Source organism: Pogoniulus pusillus, chromosome 30, assembly GCF_015220805.1.
Source record: "Pogoniulus pusillus isolate bPogPus1 chromosome 30, bPogPus1.pri, whole genome shotgun sequence".
Classification (NCBI taxonomy): domain Eukaryota; kingdom Metazoa; phylum Chordata; class Aves; order Piciformes; family Lybiidae; genus Pogoniulus; species Pogoniulus pusillus.
Window position 1 is genome coordinate 10,049,549 of NC_087293.1, and position 18,685 is coordinate 10,068,233.

The 18,685-nt window shown below is 45.8% G+C and overlaps 1 protein-coding gene across 2 annotated transcripts; it reads left to right on the plus strand.

Moving 5' to 3' along the window:
* Positions 1 to 6,093: 6,093 nt before the first annotated feature.
* On the plus strand, positions 6,094 to 17,763 carry TMEM120B (transmembrane protein 120B). Of its 2 annotated transcripts, none has more exons than XM_064168871.1 (12): positions 6,094 to 6,248; positions 8,999 to 9,117; positions 10,071 to 10,187; positions 10,933 to 10,992; positions 11,719 to 11,814; positions 13,304 to 13,393; positions 14,031 to 14,096; positions 14,862 to 14,923; positions 15,157 to 15,249; positions 15,948 to 16,012; positions 16,183 to 16,255; positions 16,955 to 17,763. In XM_064168871.1, exons 1-12 carry the CDS (start codon positions 6,180 to 6,182, stop codon positions 17,029 to 17,031), a joined length of 987 nt encoding a protein of 328 aa, XP_064024941.1. In that variant the 5' UTR covers positions 6,094 to 6,179; the 3' UTR covers positions 17,032 to 17,763. The 2 variants fall into 2 exon arrangements, with proteins under 2 accessions (XP_064024941.1, XP_064024940.1); XM_064168870.1 differs by having other exon boundaries at positions 16,183 to 16,251.
* Positions 17,764 to 18,685: the final 922 nt, after the last annotated feature.

Genomic DNA, 18,685 nt, shown 5'->3' on the forward strand with positions numbered 1-18,685 from the left:
AAGTTACACGTCTTTGCATTAGGGATATCCTGCAGAACATAAAATGCTGATGAGCAATGAGTCTCTCACCTCTGCAGCAGCTGGAAATGAAAGCACTGATTACAGTCCTGACAGGTGACAACTAAATAGCTTTGTGGATGTCAGAAGAAAAAAGGAGAAAGACCCTGAAAATGCACATCATAAGTCTTAAGAGAGAAATCTGAATAAACCTAATTCCCTCATCCATTGCACTCCTTCTGGAGCCTCAGCAAGCAGAAACTGCCATTATGGCCTTGTGGGTGTCTGTAATAGTCTTCCCTAATGGATATTTAACTGTGCACAATTCAAGTATAAACCCCAAATTCTTGTCTCCCATGAGCCAAACATATTTGGTTATGCTCATCCATTTATCACATTTCTTGTGCAACATACTGCAGGCTGGATGGTAACAATTTTGAGGCAAGTGGGGAACCTTGGAGTGAAAGAAAGCACCTGCCTCTGTGGAGGTAAGATACAACTTGGTCTTTCCTGATGTATCAGAAAATTCTTCTGGGTCAATGAGCTCAAATTTTATTTAAAGCCTGTGATTCCACTACAGAAGAAGGAAATTTGTCAGTAAGCAAAAACTATGGAAAAAATTGTAAAGGATATCAGATATATAAAAAATATAGTTCAGCCCAAGTGTCAGAGATAAACCTGAACTGTCCCAGAAATACCTAACAAAATCCTCTTCCTCTCCCACAAGCAGTCATTTCAAGATAGAACACCGAGGCCACTATGAAAAACAGGCTCAAAATTCAGAAAACAATGGGCTAGGAGAACTTGGATTTTCCTTTATGCAGTTCCTCTTGTTTTGGCTCTTCCTGAGAAACTTTGGCCTCAGATCTCCTTCTTGCCTCTTTAGAAATGTCTTTCACAAGCACTGGTTGCTGCTACCACAGAGCACCAGCAAAGCCTCCTCCACAAAGAGTGATGGGGCTTCAGCTCTGCTGCTGTTGGTACCATTGCTGCTTCAGGCGTCTGGCACTTGATGAAACTGCATGCTTATGCAGGCTGAAAGGAAGCTGTTAAATCCTCAGTGTCAGCTGTGCTGTAACTCAGCCCATTACACTGCCAATACAATCCAGTGCAACACGCTTTTAGCTCTCACAGGATTACAGGATGTCAAGGGTTGAAAGGGACCCAAAGAGATCATTGAGCCCAACCCCCCTGCCAAAGCAGGGACGTAATCTAGCTCAGGTCACAGAGGAATGCATCCAGACAGGCTTTGAAAGACTCCAGAGAAGGAGACTCCACAGCCTCTCTGGGGATACTGGTCCAGTGCTCTGTGACCCTTACAGTAAAGAAGTTCCCCTTGTGTTGAGGTGAAACCTCCTGTGCTACAACTTGGATCCATTGCTCCTTGTCCTATCCCAGGAAGCAAGTGAGCAGAGCCTGTCCCCCTGCTCCTGACCCCCAGCCCTCAATATTTATAAACATTCATTAAACCCCCTCTCAGTCTTCTCCTCTACAGACTAAAAAGCCCCAGGTCTCTCAACCTCTCCTCATAAGGCAGTGTTCTAGTCCCCTCATCATCCTCCTAGCCCTCCACTGAACCTCCTCCACTTTTTTCCAGTTGGGATACACTGAAGAGCAAATTGAGTGATGAGAGGATGTGTGAGGAATCATCCCAAAACCACACCACTGTGCCTTAATTTTTTTCATTTTAAAGAGTAAGTTTTTGGGTTTTTAAGTAAACCTGAAGGACCTCAGTGTTTCACACTGGAACCAATCATTCCCATTTCACAGTGGGAGAAGACAGCTGCTCTGAGCCGAGTTTGCTCACACAAAGCTTGGGGAAATCACCCAAGTGAAGTGCCCAAACCAACTGAAAACTGTCAGAATAAATAATTTGAGATTATTCTGGGAACTTTGTAGAGTAGAGAAAAAAAAATTTAGAGAAACATACGTTGGAATCCTTTAAAGGTGAAGAATGTGACAACAACATACTGCGGAAGTAGGATGCTCAGATGTGTGGTTTATTGCTGCTATATTCAAAAGAAGACAGAAAAAGAGGTGGGAGGGTCTTGGACTCCAACCAAGGAGTGTGGGGTTTTAGCTGGATGAGCACAGAGTGGCTGCAGTGCTGAAGAGGCTTCCCCACTGCTCTGGTTTTAAGAATTATTATTAGCAGTATTTAGGAGGGCTTGAAGTGAAAGGTTTGAGATGTAAACTTCCCTGGTTTATTGGCATAAGAGGCAGCCCTGTGGGAAAGCATTTATTTATAACTCTTCCCTTCTTTTTGCTGGGAGCAGCTCTCCCAAGATAAAAAAAAAACTAAACCAAACCAAAACCAACCAACCAAACAAAAAACCCCAAACAAACATAAACCCCCACCAACATGTTGGTTGTCCATCAAACGAGTCTAATGTAAGAGCCTTAGCTTATTTGAAATGTTCAAGCTTTTACACAGTCATGTAAAGTGAAAAGCTAAAGTCCTTGAAGCTGACACTTAGAAGATTTTTCTCTTCTCTCTTGCTGCAGATTTACAGCTAATTGTTAGAGAATCATAAAGGTTGGAAAAGACCTCTAAGATCATCAAGTGAAACCTTCTACCCAGCACTTCCACCATCACTTTTATTGTATGATCTGCCTGCCAAAAGGCTGTTTAAAGGTAGAGTTATGATGTTAATTAGGGAAGCTACCCAAAGCTGAGAATTATTTACTGCAGAACTGCGAAGTGCTTTGCAGGACTCTCAATATTGTTTTAAAATACACAGATCACAGGATGAAGAGAAGGCAGATAAATTTGCTCATAGTTGAGCTAATGCCTCATTTCAAGATTTTAACTGAGAAATAAATCCAGATTAGAAGATGAAGCAGCAGTACTAATTTCCATCTCAAACCTGTGCCAAGTATTTTATTCGTCATGCCTTATTGTCACCTACTGCTAGAAAAGGGACTCAGACACACTTATATATTGTCCTTTCCTATTTGCACTGTGCTGTAAATAATTTGTATTTCTAGGACAGTGGGAAAGCATTTGGGGAAAGAGCCTCAGTTATCTTAAGAGAAGAGAATGAATAAAATCTCTTTCAGGGATGGTCTGAAGAGTGAAGGAAAGGAGCTCAGATGTGACTGCATGTATGCAGCCACATGTACTTGATCACAGTTTAACACCAAAAGAACAAAGTCACAATTTTGCAGTGATTCTACACATGACTTATTAACTCAGTTTCTTTGATTATGCTTTCTGGTAGCAAAGGGTTGATGAGTTGGGGATTAATTAAGGCAAAGGCAAATCAGAGATTTTGTATTTGTACATTTGCTGTACAAAAACCTTTGAAGATCTCTTGACAGCAAAAATTTGTGAGGTTAGATCTGTGAGGTTTTGGAGTATGTCTTCGTGGCTATAGAAAGAAAAATTGCAAAAAGCCTGAAAACTGAAAGAATAAGTTAATAGTTAAATAAAATGAATGCTGAGAATGTGGATATGGGAATTTCAGTCACTCAGGACCACAGACTGTGACATACATTAAGTGAGGGGTTTTTTTAATGACTCCTAACTCAGAGTCCTCTTAAAGTTGACACATCTAACGAAAATCTGCACTTTCCATCCTTAGCCAGTAAAATTATATACACTACAATAAACAAACTCTCTAGGTCTAGTTAAAAAAAATACATTAAAGTTCACCATTATCTTATCTTACTTTGGTTTTATTCACAAAGATGTGATTGAAATAATGTGATTATACAAACAGCTTTAATCCCCCAGGAGGTGGAAGGAGATTACAGGTAATTCTGCAGTCTTTTGTAACATTAAATACTGCCAGAGTCAGCTGCACAGCCAGCTGTGCTGCACTCACGTTACTTGTGTTTAATGAAATTCTTTTGTGTTTTCTGTTTTAAATATAATACTGATCTCTTGGATGAATATTAATAATCTGCACAGTTAAAAGACTTTGAAAGAAATCTTTTGAGGTTATAATTACACACAGCCTCACTATGTTGTGAGGAACAAGAACTGGTCCATGTCAGGAGTGTGGGGAAGAGGCAGGAAAGTTTTGAATAGAGGTCTGTTGATTCCTTGGTGTGAGGCTGTTCCAGGAGAACTCTGGGGCCTGCATGGCTCTGAGTGGGAAATGCACATTTCCTGCCTTTGTATGCGCAGAAACGCAGACCACAGCTCTAAGAAATGTGCCAGCAGGCTGCAGAATAGCATCTCAGGAGTGAAATGAATAGTTTTAAGGGTTATTTAAAATTTACAGTGTATCCTGGCCATTTTTCCTAGCAGGATAGACTGGGATGTATGCTTTAGCCGCATGCGAAACACCGGAGACTCAAAACGGTGACTGCCAGCAGCTACCTCCTCCCTCTTTGATCAACCCAACATCTGCCAGCCTCACCAAGCACCTTGCAACCCACCATGCACCCTGGCATCCTCCGCTCTGGATTCACCCAGGGCTGCAGGAGGAGGTTAGCACCCCAGCCTCCCCTAAGCAAGAAGGGGTAAGATGCAGCTGCATTTTTAGGCTTGCTCTTCTCATTACATCACACTGATCTAAGTGCTTGGTTCAGCGTGTTATGTAATGAGCAGAGAAAGCCCTAAACAAATGGAGTGACATTCTAGGAGTGGCTCTATGATAAACTCAGCTGAGATGACAGAGTAACTGCAAAGGTGGAGGGATTATTTTCACGTGGGAAGGAAAATAATATTGCTGGTAGGGAGTGCTCCAACCTTGCAGCAAACTAAAGTTTCAGCATGCATCCAGCATGGAATTAAGGCTGCAACCTGAGATGTGATTACTTCACTGCAATCCGAAATCCTACAGCCTTCCTGTAACATAAGACCTTGTTACACGAGACTGTGGATAACCACTATAATATGGGAAAAATTTAATACAGACCTAACAAATTCCTATGACATTTATACTAAGTTTTTTATTCTACTTCAAGATTATCAAGGCTTGCCACAACATGTATGTTTGGTCCTTGGACAATCACAGATCTCACTGGAGAGGGTGAAGGGACAATACAATGTTCCCTGTGGTTGTGGTTCATACATCAGCAGAAACCCCCAACCACTGCAAGTTCTAAGCAGGTTTCTCTGGAAACTGAATGCAGAGGCAGACAGCAGTTCATTGACTGCATTTCAGGTGTCCACCCACACACATATGAAAAGAAGATACAAAAAGGGCATAAAATGAGCTGACAGCACTAATACAGACCTAGAGAGAGAGACAGGCCAACAAGCGCACTGAGGAGAGTCTCTACAGCATATGTTTTGGTTTAATTTAGCTTTGCTTTGGTATTTTGTGCTGAATCCAAGGAAATGGGATTTCAAAGATGCTGCCTGTGAAAAGACATAATTGCACTCACTGTTTACTTTGGCTTCCCACCTCTCCTCACCATCGTACCTTTAAAAAAATATATTTAATTGCATATTTTCCCTTCCTTTTTAATTCCACTTTACCTATTTCTACCCTTCCACAACAAACCCACGTACATTCCAATGAGCTCAGCACCGCATTTACAGCCTCTGCACCTCCCGCGCATCGCACCCTGCCCTGTTCGTGGCTCCCACTGGGAGCTCTTCGATGCAGGCCCAATTGCCACTTAATTCGTACAGCCCAGAAGTCACCAGGCTCCACTCCCAGCTCGCCGGCCCCGCCGCCAAGCGACTTATTATTATTACTATTATTATTATAGTAATAAAAAAATATGAGGAATCAGCTCGTCATTTATTTTTTCTTATATTAACAACTCGCTGTGCCCTGGCCCCAGGCAGGAGCTGGGCTGGGCCGCCTCAGCCCAGGGGTGGTTACCTCAGACAGCGGATCACTCCGTGAGGGGACGGTCCCCGCAGCACGGCGACTCCGCCCGCCCCACACAGAGGGCTTTATTCCCCTTCCCCGAGCCCCACAGCCTGCTCCCAGCCGGAGTCTGAAGCGGCACGGACCGCAAACGGCGGGAGCGGCACAGAGAGGCCACCACGCCGAGCGGAGCGGGGCGGAGCGGGGCGGCGCTGGCGGCAGCGGGCGGGGGCTGCCTCGCCTCAGGCGAGCAGAGGGCGGGGCGGGCAACGCCACCGCGGCGCCGTGCCCAGCCCCGCGCGATTACGTCAGGGGCGCACGTGGCCCCCGGGCCCGGGTGCGGGCTCGCGCCGCCGCCGCCGGCAGAGCTCGCGCTGCCGGTACCGCGGTCCGCGTCAGCCGCGCACCATGAGGCTGCAGCTGGAGCGGTGCCGGGGCGAGTGGCGGGAGCTGGAGGAGGAGTTCCAGCAGCTCCAGGTGAGGTGGGCGGCGGCGGCGACTCGCTGCCGGCGCGGTGCCTGCGCTGCGTCGCGGGGAGCCCCGCCGGCATCGCCTTCAGAGTCGCGCTGGTTGCGTCTGTCGCCTTCCCCGGCTATGCTGTAGTCACTGTCCTGCGTGAGGCGGGGGAACGATACGGGGCTCGCCCTCGGGGCTTTCTCCGTCGCAGGCCTTACAGGAGTGGAGCCGGCAGCATGGGGTGTACCTCTGCCGCCGCTGAGCCCTTCCCCGGCAGGCATTCGCCGTGGAGCAGCCCCAGCAGGGAGCTTGTGGGTGTGCGGACTGGGTTGCACCCTCCCGGGCCCCGCGCACTCGGCGCTTCGGCTGCGGGCCCAAGGCACATCCCGAAACAGCGCTACGTGGGTGCGAGTCGCTGCACTGTACCCGGTGCCTCCAGGCCGGTCCTACATGGGACCTCCCAGACCGAACCACGGTCGTGCTCCTGCGGAGCGCGATGGTCGAGCCATGCGGGAGGAGGTGCCCATCATGGAGACAAGGGTGGAGAAGGGGAATCTGGTGGTTTTGTGCCCACACAGCATGGCACAAGGTGCAGCGCAGGTAATGCCTGTGCTGTGAGCATCACTTGGCCGGAGTTCAGTTTTCTGCAGTGGGATGTGAGGGGTCCGAGTGATGCTTTTCCATCTTTCAGAAGTGTGTTGAGGCACCCAAAGATCCTGGAGCAGCAGCTGAGAGCTTTCTGCAAGATGCTCTTTCCTCCAGAACCGTTCCCTCTGTGTGATCCACGCTGCACCTAGACACGTGCTTTAGACCTTAAAGATGGTTTTGAGTGACAGCCAGCTGCTCCCACTCTGAGTGGCACTTGGCCCCTTTGAGGCAGTTAAACAGAACGTCAGCAGCAAAAAGAGTGAGGTTTCCAGATTTAGCTCATTGTCTTAAATCGGAGTTCAGGTTGTGGACTTGTTAACAGAAGAGAAGGTGTTGTGAAACACCAGCTGCTGTGGGCTGGATTGCTTTATGTGCACCCACCTGCCTTCTGCTGGGTATGCTGCTTAGATCTGATCTAAACCAGAGCAAAATATCACTGACTTATCCTTGCCTTGGTTTACCCATCTGTAAAATAAAGTAGAAATGCTTCTTGGTGGAGTGGTAGCTACTGGTGGCACAAGCATTGCCCAGTGCGTAACGCTGTAGAGGTGAGAAGTTTGAATCACATCCATCATCACGGAGCTTCAGGGCTCACAAGTGGAGTTTGTATCTGAAGGCAGTGTTGAAGAAGAGGGGCGCATAGCACTGTTCTGAGAACATGACTCTGAGATGCGCTTTGGAGAAAGGCTTTATGCTTCTGAACTGCATTCAACTCAAACCATGATGTGTTGGGGTAGAAACTCTAGCTCTTTGGTTAAACCCAGTGTATGAACAGGTAAACCAGATTTGGACTAGAAAAAAAACCCTGCAAGGGCTCTCCATAGATGTGATTTGAGTCCTGCAAGCAAGTGCTGACCACAAACAGGGCTGTTCGGAGTGCTGTGGAACGCAGACCTCGAGGTACCTACAGAAAACATGAAGCAGTTTCAGAGTGTAGCTCTTTTAAAAGATGCTGTTGTGTGATGTCTGGAGAAGCAGAAGGAGTTGCTGTGCCATCTTGGAAGCCCTGAAGTTCTGCTTGTACTAAGCAAAGCCAAACCAATCCTGACACGATAGAGCTGCAGAGCCTGGGCATGGTTGTTCGGTTGTGAAGGTTTTTAAAGGAGCTTGTTTTGTGTTTCTCTTGTAAATAATGAACCAGTCAAGTCCTAAGGAGGAGGGGAGCAAACAGTTGTTTTGTGTGGTTTTACTACCATGCTCTGGGAAAACCGGTGGTAATTTTCTGTGGTCATTGATGAGCTGGTAGATAAAGCAGCCATGCAATTATCCATTTAACCCATGCCTCTTCTGAGCTTGCAGAGTCATTAGATCTTACAGTTTGCCTAGAGGACATGGCCTGGCATCTGCTTAATGCTTCTCCAGGCTTCCTTGAACCCAGGAGGTTGATGAAATCATTGCAAAGGTGGGGAAAAGCAGAACACATTTATTCCTGAGCAGAGGGAGAGGTGTGAGAGCAAAGGCATCTCAGTGGGCTTGCAGCTGGTTAGTGCATCCTCATCATGGCCAAGCACCAGGTGGAGTCTTCAGAGGATCAGTGAGCTAGGATACAGAAGTTCGTCTGAAGGAGCATCAGGTGCCTAAGGGAGGGGATGGATTAAGCTCTTTTGTAGGTTGCTTGAACATACATGCAGTGGAAATGGCAGTGGTTGCCAGAAGGTGTCTAAACCCCCCAGGTCCATGGCTGGATTTGTGGGTTGTTTTTGTTGTCTTGGGTTTTTTTCTTCTTTTGGTCTTTGTGTTTCTTCTTTATTTTCCAGATTTGATCTGTCTGTCAAATCAGAGCATCTGCTCTCTGATTTCAGCACTCATTTGATGGGGACAGATTGGGATCAAACAGAGGATTAGGGCTTCACTGCAGCGTGGGATGGGAAAAGTGGGAAAGCTCGTTAGAGGAGATGAGAGTGCAGAGGGTACTCTTTGTCTTGCAAGAATTTCATGAATGTCCATTTTAACCATGTTAGATCTACACTGCTTTGACAGTATCTCCTGCTTGGTTGTTTGCAGAGGTGACTGCTGACTCCTCAGAAGCTCGAGTTTTGCTTGCGTCCTTCAGAGGCATGGACCAAATGCAACATGCAACTTAGAAAGGCTCTGCCTACCAACCATCTCCTCTTCCCCTGCAGGAAACACACAAAGTTTACAGGCAGAAACTGGAAGAAGTCACCAGCTTGCAGACGGCCTGCAGCAACTCCATACATCGGCAGAAGAAGACACTAAGGGATCTGAAGCACAGTCTGCAACGGTAATGGGAGACCTGGAGGGGGAGGCAGGGATGGGATGTTTCTTCTTTCTGAAGGGATGAAATATTTGAGTTTTTATCATTTTAATATGCATTGTGTGGTGATTTTTGCTCCATATTATTCTTGAGTCACCTCCATCTGTCACAGGTGGGTAAGATGTTTGTAATCAACCCCATGAAAGCTGGAGTCCTGTAAATGGAGAAGATTTTGGAGGCTGGGTTTACATCCGTGCAGTATACACTACATGCTGCAGGACCATACAGCTTTTGCATTTTGCTGAGTGAGCAAAGCTTTGCTCCCTAAGCTGTGCTGGAAGACCAGCATCAACTCTTGAAACTGACGGTGTAACTCAGTCCTGGCTGGATTTCCAGGAGGAAACCTCTCTTTCCGCTTGACTGGTCCCTGGAAGCACTGGACTGAATTCCTTGTTCACAGATCTGAAGGCACCCCCTCTGGCACCACAGGTTGCTCACACTGCTGTGCTCTGCTCTCTGTTCTACTTTAATTGGTAAACCCAGTTTGTCAGTAAATCATCAGCTCTGTGTTTGCTACATCCCAAAGTCTTTCATGCCTGAAGAGCTGCAGCCGCTGCAAGGGCAATGCCTGAAATCATGCAGAAAGATCACAAAGTAGAAGGAGTTCCTGCACAAAAGCACAATATTCCTCAAGTGCTTTGCTAGGGAAAAAAAGTTACAGCGTCCTGTCACTGAGCTGAGATGAAAAGAGAAGCTGATTTATAAACCAGCTGGTTGAAATGGCATACAGCAGCATAAACCAGGCAGTGAAATGAAACCATGGTCAGCCAAAAGATGGTGCAGACATAGAGGAGCAAAAGTGTGCAATGATATTTAACTCACAGGTCTTGAACAGTGTGGATTTTATGACATTATTTTTCCTTTTAACTAAAGAGGAGGTAAAAATATAAATAGGAATACTTCTTTCTGTGTTTGGGCAGGTGCAAGCACAAAGCAAGTCCTGAAGAATTTGCTCTTATTCAGGAGATCAGTGCCCAGATCAAGGAGAGGCAAAATGCCTTCTTTGACATGGAAGCCTACCTGCCAAAGAAGAATGGGTATGTGTTTCTGTGGGGAGGTGTTGCTCCAGGAAGCTGATTTTCTAGATGTTTGCAGCAGTCTTGTTCCTGGGAGATAATGTGCATGTTGAAGGGGTACATGTAAAACTGGATTAGTCACAAACCTCTTGCTGAGCTGCTTGTGTCAGTTGTGCACAGAATTTATTATCTGGAAGCATATGTAAATGTGCTGCATGTAGGCAGGGCAGGTTCTTTGGTAAAACAAAAGTAACTGCATTGGTGAGAGGCTCTGCAATTCACTGCTTCACACTGATGTTTTCCTGTGCCAATGTTTCTAAGCCTAAATCAGCACAAGGTTTTTTTTTCTCTTTTGTTTTTTAACAGTGTTTTCAACTGACTTTATATTTTGCTCCAAGTTGGGTTGCTAGGACGTTTCTTCCAGCTGTTGAGGGCTGCACAATGCTGCAGCCCCTTAAAACTTTCTGTCCTTAACTTTTCTTCCAATTTGTCTATGATTTTGGGGTTGGAGCAGTACATGCTATGTTTTTTGCCTTCAGAAGAGGGGCCAGGGAAGTAAACCTTTTCTCTAGCTTCTTGGAGCTGCTGAGCAGTCTTCCCACATTTAAATCTTCTTCTGTAGTCTCTCTCTAGTTTGCCTTAATTAAAACCTACACCAAACATGGCTTTGGCAGATTTGCCAGTCTCTTCAGTTCCAATCTGGTCATCCTGCAGTGTTCAAATGAAATAACTTACGTGGGTCTGCTCTTGTTATTTTGTCTTCCAGCCTGTATTTAAATCTGGTGCTGGGAAATGTGAATGTAACTCTCCTGAGTAACCAAGCAAAGTAAGTGAGAGTTTCCATGCGGGTTTGGGTTTCTCTGGGGCCAGCTATGGATATGGACTGAAGTTGCAGAATGCATTGGGCTGGAAGGAACCCTTAAAGGTTATCTTGTCCAACTCACCTGCAGTGAGCAGGGACATCTCCAGCTAGATCAGGTTGCTCAGGACTCCACCAAGTTTCACCTTGAATGTCTCCAGTGATGGGGCCTCCACCACATCTCTGGACAACCTGTTCCAGTGTTTCACCACTGCCACTGTGGTCCAGAAAAAGGAATGGGTTTCTCTTAGATTTGATGAAAGATAGAACAGGTTGAAGAATTCAGACTGTGAGACAAGGCCAAGCTAAAGCTCTGATAGATTCTGCCCATTGTTTGCTTTCAAACCTGGCCTGCTGCCTTTACTGTAAGGGAGAGGTTGCAGTGAGAATGGTATTGTGACTCCTAGGCATACAGTGTTTCAGAAAATGGAGATGTTATTTTTAAATCTTATCATGCCAACCCAGAAACCAGCTCTTAGGTGCTTAAGCTGCTGAGTTGTCCTGCGGCCTAAGGGCCATGCAGCCCAGATGGGCCCCTGCAGGCAGAATGCTGCCTTATGCTGGCTCCTGGTGTTCTAAAGGTTTCAAGCAAAACCTCATGCCTCTGGGCTGGGCATGTGGATTTGCAGCTGGTGTGAAACAAGTGAAGCCACATTCCCCTTGTGTGCAGAAACGATGGATTTTCCCTTACAGGTTTGCCTACAAGGATGAGTATGAAAAGTTCAAACTTTATCTGACCATAATCTTGTTACTGGGGGCTGTCACCTGCAGGTTCATTCTGCACTACAGGTAAGCTGCATTTTGACTTCTAATCAAGAACTTTGAATAAAACCAAGCTGGATCTGAGCTAACTGTTCTCCTCTGTTAAGTCTTTTGAGATGGGCTCTGGCAGCATTTAAGGCTTGGAGTAGTTGAACAGCAGGACAGCTTTTGCACCTCTTCACAGAGTGTTAGGAGTTGGAAGGGACCCAAGGAGATGGAGTCCAACCCCCCTGCCAGAGCAGGACCACACAATCTAGCACAGATCACAGAGGAATGTGTCCAGCCAGGCTTTGAAAGTCGCCAGAGAAGGAGACTCCACAGCCTCTCTGGGGAGCCTGTTCCAGTGTTGTGACCCTTATAGTAAAGAAGTTCCCCCTTGTGTTGAGGTAGAACCTCTTGTGCTGTAGCTTACATCCATTGCTCCTTGTCCTGCCCCAGGGAGCACGTGAGCACAGTCTGTCCCCTCCTCTTCTGACCCCCATCCCTCAGATATTTATAAACATTTATTAAATCTCCTCTCAGTCTTCTCTTCTCCAGACTAAAAAGTCCCAGGTCCCTCAGCCTCTCATAATGCAGTGTTCCAGTCCCCTCATCATCCTCGTAGCCCTCGCTCCCAGCAAGACCTGTATTTCAGCTACTTGCTTTTCCTTGTTTAACGCTTTTTCAAGTCTCTTGACACAAAGAGAAGATCCAACATCATGTTTTCTGATCTCTTGTTTTTCTGGTGTCATGCTGTACTTGGGAAGAAGCAGTTGGCTTTGCTCTGCTGGGTTGTCCTGGGTGAGGACCAGCACTACGTTGCAGCTCTGGTATTGCAATCACAAGAGAGGATTGTCATGAAATAATCAGATCTGAAACATTAGGTCATGATAAAGTAGCTGAGCACCAACAAACTTCCACTATTCAGTTTTGCTTACAAACAAACAGGAATATGTTTGAGCTGGGTATTATAGTGAGGTGGGTCTGGGTCAGTGCAGGACTGTGCTCACTTTAGGGAGTGCCATAAATCATCTCAGCTTCAGGAGTTTACAAAGGGCAAAATAAAGTTGTTTGGTGGTGTGGTTTTTTTTTTCCCCTTCAGAGTGTAATGCTTCTCTGCTCTTTTAGTTGATTGGATTTGTATAGATCTCATGGAATCTCCTCATTGAATTAGCCTGGAAATGCCTCTCTAAATTGGATCATCCTCTGCCTCCATGGTGCTTTCTCTCCTTCAGAAGGAATTAATGTCATCTCTTCATACCTGCTTCTTGGCTGAAAGGCTACAGTGTTATATTTTAGGGCACTTTCTGGAGGAAAGGACTTTGAGTTCAGTGGTGCTGCTGCTCTGTGCAGTTCAGCATCTGGATTAGAGATATTCAGGGCAGAGGCCTCACTTGGACAGGTTTTCATCTGCCCGAGGGGAAGGAGGAAAAATACTTTTTTTAAACTATGCCTTTGCAAGTAACACACTGGGGGGTTTATGCTGTAGGTTTTGGGCTTGGTTTGTTTTTTTACTATGTGGTTTTTGGTTTCACAGGGTGACAGATGAAGTGTTTAACTTTCTGTTGGTGTGGTATTACTGCACACTGACAATACGGGAAAGCATTCTCATCAGCAATGGATCCAGGTACTGTGCCACCTGCCAAACCACTCAAAGCATGAACTGTCCTTACAATAAAAACAAATGCCAGTGATTCAGCTGCTGTCCTGTGTTAAAGGTTGCACACCTTTGGTTGGAAATGCCCCCAATTAATCCATCCCGTTGGCTTAGTTTCCAAAGTTGTGCCATCCTCTGGGGCACTTGATTCTGCCTCACTACAGCTTTTGCTCACTTCAATTTTCTGAGTTTTCTCCAGTATTTGTGTCTGGAGGAAGAGGGCACCTCATAGGAAATGCCACCTCATAGGAAAGACTTGGAAATGTCACTGATTTGTGTGGCATAGAAAAAAGAAAGGGAGTGTGGGCTGAAATTTGTGCCAGTCACTGTGGTACCTTGTGCTGTGGGGACTGCTGCTTCTCGCTCTTCTGGAGAGCTCGTGGGAGCACATGAGATGTGACCCAGTGCCGAGCCTCTCTCCAGCAGTCATGGATTCATGTCTCCAGATAAGCCATGTTGCCAGGATAGTGCTCCCATAGCACCCTTTCTGCTGTCTCTCTTGTTCCCAGTTCCTTCTCCTCCAAGTCAGGATCATTTCTTTTTATCTTTAAGGCCAGACTTTTAAATCCAGGTTTCTTATCTAACTGCCACATTTTTGTCTGTTCAGGATCAAAGGCTGGTGGGTGTCTCATCACTATGTCTCCACATTCCTGTCTGGAGTAATGTTAACGTGGTGAGTCTGCTCTCACCTACTCATGATGCTTCAAATCTGTTTCAAAGTGTTTGCATCACCTAACCATTTAAATTCAGCAGGACCATGAAGCTGTGGCCATGTGAGCATATGGCAAAGCATCAGACTTAGTATTTGTCTTATGCTTCAGATGTTTTCAGTGATAAATACAACACCACAAGTTTGTATTTTCATTGGTTTAAAAGAATTAAGCCAAATCTCTAAGCTGTAGGTGCACTGGTAGGAGACTTGCAGAGATTTTGGTACTAACTTCAGCAGTAGCACTTTGCTTTAGAGGTAGAACACTGCAAAATGAATGTTTGGTGGCTTTACTGAACCCAGGTGACAGAGCATAAAGCCAAAATGCAAGTTACCTTCTCATGGGTGCAGCTGTTGGTTGAACAGCACAGTGTTTTAAAACAACAAATGTTTTTGTTCCTGAATCTGTAAGGGGATGACACAGTGATGGGAGCAGAAGGCTCCCTGCCCTCTGCCTGTGCTGAACTATCCTTAGGAGAAGGAGCACACCACCACAGGGAGTTTTAATTAGGGGAAGCCTAATCAACGAGAGTGTTTCCTACAGTCCAGAGTTGTGATGTGCAGCTGTATCGCCCTGTCTGGGCTCCCAATGGAGTGGTGTGGGCTGGGTACCAGCTGCTTGCTTTGTTTGCTAATGGGATCCAGCTTGGCAGGGAAGAGAGAGGGCAAGGGCATGGCATCATATGACTTTTATCAAACAAATAAACCTCCTTTGTGTTTTGCTTCCAGGCCAGATGGACTCATGTATCAGATGTTTCGCAGTCAGTTTTTAGCCTTTTCAATATTTCAGAGTGAGTATTTCTTACCTTGCTAACTCATGGGATAAGATCAGTTTGTATCTTGCATGCCTAGAAGGAAACACTTTTGCTTTGTAAACACTGAAGTACTAAACTGTAGGAGTATAAAGCTCACATGCAAATGTGCAAATACCATAATTAAGTGCTGTTAGATTAAATGTCACAGTTGGATACGTTGATCATAGTTCTGAACAGCCAGTGCAGTGATGTTTTATCTCCTTCTCCAGGCTGTGTGCAGTTCCTACAGTATTACTATCAAAGGGGCTGTCTTTACAGACTCCGTGCTTTAGGGGAGAGAAACCACTTGGACCTTACAGTGGGTGAGTTTTTCTGCAATGCTTTCTTTGTAAGGTTTTTGCAGAGGTTTTAGATGCAGCATTAAGGAGAAGAGAGAGCTCTTTGCCCTTCTGAGAGTGAGCTTTGCAGAGCTGCCACCCCCCTGCCCTGCTGTCTGTGTCCTGAGGTAGGAAGGGGAGTGAGGATTTTATCTCCTCTTCCAGTCCAGTAACTTGGGGGCAGAGTGCTCTGATCTCTGTTGGCTCTTGAGAGGGTTAAGATGTAGGTTTTGGTTATCCCCATCTTCATGCTCCTCTCATTACCATGCCTTTATTTAGCAGGGGCTTTTGTGACAGAATAAGAGGTGATGGTTTTTAAACTAGAAAAGGGAGGTTCAGGCTAGATGGAAGGATATTTTTACACTGAGGGTGGTGGAATGCTGGCCCAGGTTGCCCAGAGAGGTGGTAGAAGCCCTATCCCTGGAATAATTTCAGGTCAAGTTGAACAGGGTTCTGAACAACCTGCTCAGGTTGAAGATGCTGCTCTTGCAGAGGCATTGGATTAGATGACCTTTAAATGTCCCTTCCCACCCAAACCATGCCATGATTCTATCCATGATATTTTTAATTGGCTATTGTGGAGCAGGATGGGAATAGCCCGTATGGGGTTGTCTGGGTAGGGAGAGCTGCAGCTCTAGTCCTGGCTCTTCTGTGCTCACTCTCTGCCTCTTAACCTTTTTCAGAAGGATTTCAGTCCTGGATGTGGCGGGGACTGACGTTTCTCCTTCCCTTCTTGTTCTTTGGGCATGTAAGTTGGGCAGTCCCATGCATCCCTCCTATACTGGGTCTGTGAGGGACTGCCACTGAGGCTGCAGCACCATGGAAGGGTGCTTTGAATCATGTGTACCCATGGCAAATGTTGCTAAAGTGGTTCTTTTGCTAATAATCCAATTGCCTTTTTTTTCTCCCCCTTTGTAGTTCTGGCAGCTATACAATGCAATCACACTGTTCGGATTGTCAAGGCACAAGGAGTGCAAAGAATGGCAGGTGGGTGCTGGTTCTGCTCAGAAAAATCACAGAGCAGGGAGAGGGGGTGTTTACAGTCTTAGAGATATGTGGGCAGCTGACCCTAGCTGAATATCTCAGGATGGCATGGCACAGAGCCTATGCAACAGAACTCAAACCGAATATGGGTTACTGGGAGGGAAGTTTGCACCCATGGGTGACCACACAAACTGAAAGTCAGAGCATGCAGAGGGAAGAAAATACCTGTGGGAAAAGCTCTCCATGTTGTTAATGTGCATTTTCTGGCAATGGCTGCTGAGTTGCTTGTGGCTCTATGGCTGATCCATGGATTACACATACAAAAATATGCTTTAATTTGTGTGCTCACCTGGTTCAGGAGGAACACACCTTCCTGCAGGAACGAATCCCCTGTGCCATTCCTGTTTCATGAACTTGCTTGTAGCATGGAATTAATCCATTAGAGTAGACTTAAGGATTTGATTTTACTGCCTGGTGGAGTCTAGAAGTGTTGAATATAATCCGTGTTGTTCTGTTAAAAAGTAGTAAATGCTACTTAAATGGTCATGATAAAAATAGACTGTTAACCCCCACAGCTGCATGTGTGGCTACAATATTCTCCCATCTTTCTGCTAATGGATCCTTGGACTTACCAGCAAAGCCCCATCAGACCTCACTTGCATGTGGCCAGAGCAGCACCGTCACCTTTTTCTCCTTCTCCCCTCAGGTTTTTGTGTTGGCTTTCACATTTCTGCTGCTCTTCCTTGGGAACTTCCTCACTACTCTCAAAGTGGTGCACACTAAACTCCAGAAAAACAAAGACAAAATGAAGAAGCTGTGAACCCCCTGTCCCCAGCCTGCTGGCTGCTGTCCCTCTGCCGGTAGCAAGCACTGGGGTTGGGATGTATCCTGCTAAACTCCAGCTTACATGATGGGATTGGCCTGGAAGGACTCATCCATCCCTGTGGTTGGTGAAGGACACAGACTCTGCCAGCACAGACTCAGTATTAATCCAAGCATGGCTCTTCAGTCTGCAGTCCTGCTATTTATGTATATTTAATACCAAGTATCTTTTGCTTTTGGGTTATTCTTTTTTCTGTATATAGAGCAGCATGCACCTGTCTGGTGAGGCACCAGCATTGGGAGGATGTGAGATCTACTGTAATTCCAATTCTGGAATGATATTTAACACTTCCAAGTTTTACTATTTAAATTCTGGATGTTGGATTTGCAAAGGTTTATGAACACTCCAAGCTGATCACTGATACAGACCAAATGCTGTTTTTAAAAGCATTTATTTAAGGTATATATTCAGTGGCAATACTAACCTGTGTGTACTGTGAAAAAACACCCATCTTTGTACCATTCTGCTGCTATATACAGATTTAAAAAGCTATTAAAAAATTCCTCTTTTGAAAAGAGAAATAAGCAAAGGCAGGTTTTTAAATGGCAGGGAAGTCTGCTCATCCTCTTCCAGGGAGACCGGGTCCTCTGGTCTGGCCTGGAAAAGACCTAAAATAAACCATTCAACATGCAGATGCCTCAGCCTCTTTTTACTTACAACTGCCCTTGGGGTTGGTTTCTTAAGACACTCTTTCTCCTTAAAATGGCCTTGATCAGTGGCAGCAAGTGCAGTTGCACTTGGGTTTCTGGTTTCAGTATTTTTTTGCTCCCAGTGCCACTCTAGAAAGGGAAGGACAGGTTCAGCATTAAAAATACTTTATTTAGTATGCTGCACTTTTACCAGTACTTAAGGGAATATAAACACTGTTTCAGGGGGATGGCAGAGGACAAATACCTGACTGACATGCTGCTTAACTCCTCATGCTGCCTCAGCTTCAACTTCTTCAGTCAAATAAGCTTGTTTTGGGGGCTGTATCATTGGCACCTGCTAAGGCCAGCTGTGGTGTCTTAAGCTGTTTCACGTGATGAAGACTTCCTCTGAGCGAGCACAAAGCCTGAACGGGGCAGTGTGTGCCCTGACACTAACCTTCTCTCCATAAGTGCTCATGAAGAAATCTATATGCACTATGGCCTTGAGGTGGTTTCATTAGTCCTGCTGCTGCAAGGCTGGCAAAATTCCTTCTACAGAACCATTGTCCTGTGGGCATGAACAGTAAATTGCAATTTGCATATTTTGAACAACTTCTGCACTAGCTGGGCTGTATCTTGCTATGTTAACTTGATTTTTGCATGCCCTATGAGGTGTTTTTTTTTAACTGCATTTATTGAATTTGAGAGATGCTGGAACTTGCTCCATCTGAACAGTGGAGCTGGTTCTCCAGGGGTGGGGCGCTCTGCACATGGTGAGGAACTTTAATTCTGCAGCAGGAGAAACTCAGATTAAAAAAGCAAGAAAGTTTCCCACTGTGGAGCTGAGGGTAGAGGCTGTGACTTCCTGCAGGCTGATGTTTCAGTTCTGCACTGAGTAGGGTGGTGGATGGCTCTGTGTCTCACT